Raw genomic sequence first — 4633 nt, 5'->3', positions numbered from 1 at the left:
AGTAGAGAACGTTCTCGGAACAATCTATTTTATAGTAAAGAACGTTCTCAGACCAAGCTGTTCTATAATTCACTAACATTTATCCAAGTATACACTTAAGATCAATTTTGTAGAATGCAGGATTAATTTTTAAAAAGGGTCACAATTCAAACCCCCCCTTTCTTGTGACTATTTCTTCCACTTCAGTTGCAAAAATGAATTACAAGTTGTCTGAATACATTAAACTTCATGTTTGATTCGTCCCATAATTTTATGCAAATTAGATGCAATAGAGATAATCGTGAACAGAGCCGGCCTGCACACATGTGTGGGAAGTGCGACGGCATCGGGCCTCAGAATTTTGAGGGTCTCAACTCAAAATTTTGAGGTCCTATAATATTACTTATATATTATTTATACCCATAAAATATCAGATGTATATTAATAGGTTAAATTTTAGGTCCTAAAATAATAGTTATATATTATTAATGTTCATAAAATATCATATGAGTATCAATATATTAGTTATCTATACTCAGAAATATAGTTCTAGTCCATTTTAATCTTTGCATAAAATTTAATCTTAGATTAAGATGTTCTTTTTTGACGTTATATACAAAGATAATTATTTTGTATTTCTTGTTCTATTTGATTTAATGCATTTGATTTAATATTGATAATTTATATGATTACAAGAATAAAAATGATTTTTTTTATATTATATACAATTTAAATCGATAATTTTTTTTATTAAGGGACCACTTTTAAATTTTGCACAGAGTCTCCTAAAACTCAGAGACACCTCTGATCATGAATCTCCTTCAGGATATTTTAAAATCTTTCACATAGAATTTCACATTTAAATCAAGTGTATTGATTATTGATATGTCTAGTGTTGAAGTACAAAGATTTTTAGTCATTATTTTTTAATTGAAGCATCATGGATTCAATGCTCACTTCCCATTTACATGTTCCAAATGTTACTTCATAAGATACTTTAATGTCAAAAGAAAAAGTTACCTACTGACAAAATTCTTTTCATACACTTGAACTCAAAGATTGATTTCAAGTAACAATTTCATTCATTGTTTTGAGGCTCGCCTTGTTTTGAACTTCTAAATACTTGTGATTGACATTTTCAACTTTAGTTTCAAGTAACAATACAATAAATATTGAATAATCAATTCTAGGTACAATAATATATTGAATAACAAATTCAAAAAGAAAGACAAATATTATTTAACATTTGGATGAATGACAATAACATAAGCCTCTTCCGGCATTGATTATCTCACAATTGCTTCAAATCCAACAATGCAGAGAATCCATCTTATGCTGCACATACACATATATATGAATCGAAACATAGATCCTTAATTAAGTCCTGTCACACCCGAAAGTGTCACGCCATTCAAGCATTTTAAGAGTAGCCGCGTAATGTGCTAATGCACCAACCACCACAAGAACATGAAATATTTGATGACTATGTCCTGCTAAATCAAACCAACCAGGCCTCCATCTTTCCGGTATCCGTGTCACGTAGAACAAAGTCCCTATCAAGTAAGATAATGCCATGACACATTCATATGCTAGTGTAATATTGCGCCGAGGATTGCCCCAATTTACAAAACATGCATGAATTGCAGGCACAATACCGAAAAGTCCCATCGAACAGAACAACATGGCTCGGAACGCGCGGTGTTTTCCAGTAGAATGAGACGGGGAAAGCAATGTTACAATGGTGAATAGTCCCATGGCTGTAATACCAGCTAGGTAGATGATTTGCCAATGAGGTTGACATAGGAAAATATAGTAAATTTGAGGGAAGAATGAGGTTATGATCATCACAGCGATTCCGACATAGTCTATTCGTAACAGAAACAGGTTCAAGTCATGAGAGTGACATGAAAAGAGGTGACAAATGCTGCTAGAGAGGAGACAGAACATAGAACCTCCCAAGAAAACAAAGAATGGCCACCTTGCTATAACAAATTCTAAGGCTTCAATTTCCATTTTCAATGGTGCTTGATTATTTAGATCAAAGAGTAACGCCGTTCCCTGCAAATTCTTACATTGTTAGTCTTAAAAACGAATTTGTCTATAATTTCATTTCGTTACTAAGTATTAGAGATATCAAAATTAAAAGTCGCTTTCATATTTTTCGCGTGTATGATTTCTATCGGTAATTCAATTATTTTAGTATCAATCATGAGCAGACTTACTAGGAAATCTTTGATGCTATCAGAAACATTTTTTTCTGCACCTGAAGAGAAAGACCTATGTACAAAAAGATTAATATGCAAAATTAGTTGAAAAGTGTGGTAAAAGAAAAGCCACTATGCTATTAGCTAGAAATAGTTCACCTAATACAAATCATAATCCAAATTAACTAATATAAAAGAACAAACACAAGAAACAAAAGTAGAAGCTTATATATTAATTCAAAGAAGATATAATGTAAAAAGCAATTTTTCTAAGTACATTTGTTCAAGTTAATTACCTGCCCACAACTAACAAAACTGCCTAGAAGGCTAGAACTATTAATTGGTATTTGGTATGTCAACTGGACGGTTACCTAAACTTGAATTTAAACAGATTTCCCAAGATCTAGTTGTTATTGTTAATTAAATATTTATTTATTTTATAATCAAACGTGTGTGCAAGAAGCCAAGAAACCATTTTCATCTTATGTTTGCTCTGGTTATCAGAATTTCTAATAATAAAATTATACTCCTAATTAATGTATCCAGACTATATTAGATACTATGTGGGAATCAGACTCCTCTGAAATGATCAATTTACTTTTGAGAAGATATAAAATGTGTGCTACATACTATTGATAAACAAACCAAAAGTACATATTACAGTGTACCGTAACAAATCACGAGTTTATTGATGCTCACTTTATATGAGCTAAATTCATACTCTTTCTGGTATTTATTATACGAAAAATTTTACTTTCTAAATTTATAAAACGTTTAATATATCTAATCCATACATGAACTAGATGTATCGAATATTCTATGAATATGAAAAACAATCTTTTTCTTGTAATAATAAGAACAGAGGAACTGTTATATTATGTACTGTATTTGTTGTTTTGTTTATTCTAAACAAAATTTCTACACACACAGCACTAAACTGCTGGTAACAGCTGTCATATGCTTTCTGAGAAACCAAACCAGATTGGTTATCATATTCTCTCTGACACTGTTTGTCTATGTAGCTGAGGTTGTCATCTCACACATAAACATAAATTATAAAATAAATAAATAAATAAAAAATACCTTGTAAATTGTTGTAAGAGATCCACCACATGAGGCTTCATCAAATTTGCCAAGGTCAAACCAAGAAACAGAAAAAACCCAACTAAATGTCTGAAACATCATCAAAACAAATCAACAACGTTAGATTCATCAAAAACACAGACATAATGAAAACAAAAAAAACAGAGATTCATGTATAGATCTTGAATCAGAAGCTATAACTTACGTCCAAACATTTAGAGTTTCATTATGCCAACGAAAGAGACTGAAAAAAGCTTCTTTAAGAGGCCAATTAGCTCTATAATAACGTAAAATATATTCATTATCCTTCATGTAATTTGGTAGTTCCCAAAACGACACAAGACTGTATCGTTTTCCTCTGTTCCGATCATTTTCTTCTTCATGTGATGAGATCATGTTGTTTTTCTTTGTAGACTGTGTAAACGACAACGTTTCATCACTTTCTTTATTATTACCTTTCCTCTTCACAACACAATTTGTCTCACAATAATTCATCTCCCTTTGCCACAAAAACAAAAAAAAAAAACAAAACCAAACCAAAGGGTGTATGAAGAAAATGAAAAAAATACAGAAATGTTGTTGTTATTTGGAAAAATGTATTGGCATATATGTTTGTGTTATGTGTTGATGATGATGATGATGATGTTGTTGATGTGTGGCTAATTGTTGAGGAAGGAGTAATGAGGGCTGCACTGCACCAACTGCAGCATTTAAGGGACACTCTCCGTAAGGCTTGGCACTATGTATGTGGGGTTTGTTATATGTTAAGACCCAAACTAATTTATCATACCTCAAATTAATAATAACTTGTTTGGTTTGGTTAGTTTCATGAGAGATCGTATATCATATATATATATAGTATATAGGATTATTATTTGAAAAGAAAAAATCATCATTTCACACGTGTGGTAGTTGAGACTTGAGATCAAAGGTAAATCAAGATCAAATGACAAATATATGTGAGTGATTCGCCTTTAAGGATGAAAATAAGTTAAATGAGTTAAACTTTATAAGAGATATATGCTCTTTTCAATAGCAGATAGTTGATAAGTTAAGTTATAGCGGATGAGCTTATAGGCGTTAGAGCGAATAAGCTAGTCATTGAATTTGTAGTGTTTGGTAAAATTAGCAGTTAAACTAGCTTATAAGTATCAAATGACATAACAAAAAATATGTTTAATTAATATTTAATTTTTTGCAAGTAAGATGACAAGGGTAAAATTGGAAGAAAAAATATAGGTTATATATAAGCTCATAAGCTACTTGAAATAGCGTTTGAAAAATAAGTTACCAGCTAGTAAAATAAACTATAACCTCTTTTTAAAAAATTGTTACCAAACATAACTTTTAGATTATAAGTTATAATT

At 30.8% G+C, this 4633-nt stretch overlaps 1 protein-coding gene across 1 annotated transcript; it reads right to left on the bottom strand.

Moving 5' to 3' along the window:
- Positions 1 to 1114: 1114 nt before the first annotated feature.
- Positions 1115 to 4090, bottom strand: LOC123881917 (heptahelical transmembrane protein 1). Its single transcript, XM_045930676.1, has 4 exons — positions 3472 to 4090; positions 3267 to 3356; positions 2202 to 2256; positions 1115 to 2037 (listed from the first exon to the last, which is right to left on the bottom strand). Exons 1-4 carry the CDS (start codon positions 3759 to 3761, stop codon positions 1357 to 1359), a joined length of 1116 nt encoding a protein of 371 aa, XP_045786632.1. The 5' UTR covers positions 3762 to 4090; the 3' UTR covers positions 1115 to 1356.
- Between the last annotated feature and the right edge of the window lie 543 nt (positions 4091 to 4633).

The sequence above is a fragment of the Trifolium pratense genome, linkage group LG4 (assembly GCF_020283565.1).
Source record: "Trifolium pratense cultivar HEN17-A07 linkage group LG4, ARS_RC_1.1, whole genome shotgun sequence".
NCBI lineage: Eukaryota > Viridiplantae > Streptophyta > Magnoliopsida > Fabales > Fabaceae > Trifolium > Trifolium pratense.
The sequence above is the reverse complement of the archived record's forward strand: the minus strand, read 5'-3'. Positions and strand labels throughout refer to the sequence as shown.

Coding starts and splice junctions, on each gene's coding strand:
- LOC123881917 (XM_045930676.1), bottom strand. CDS start 3,761: ATGAATTATTGTGAGACAAATTGTGTTGTGAAGAGGAAAGGTAATAAT. Junction 3,357..3,471: donor GAAACTCTAAATGTTTGGAC/GTAAGTTATAGC, acceptor ATGATGTTTCAG/ACATTTAGTTGGGTTTTTTC. Junction 2,038..2,201: donor ATAGCATCAAAGATTTCCTA/GTAAGTCTGCTC, acceptor AAGAATTTGCAG/GGAACGGCGTTACTCTTTGA.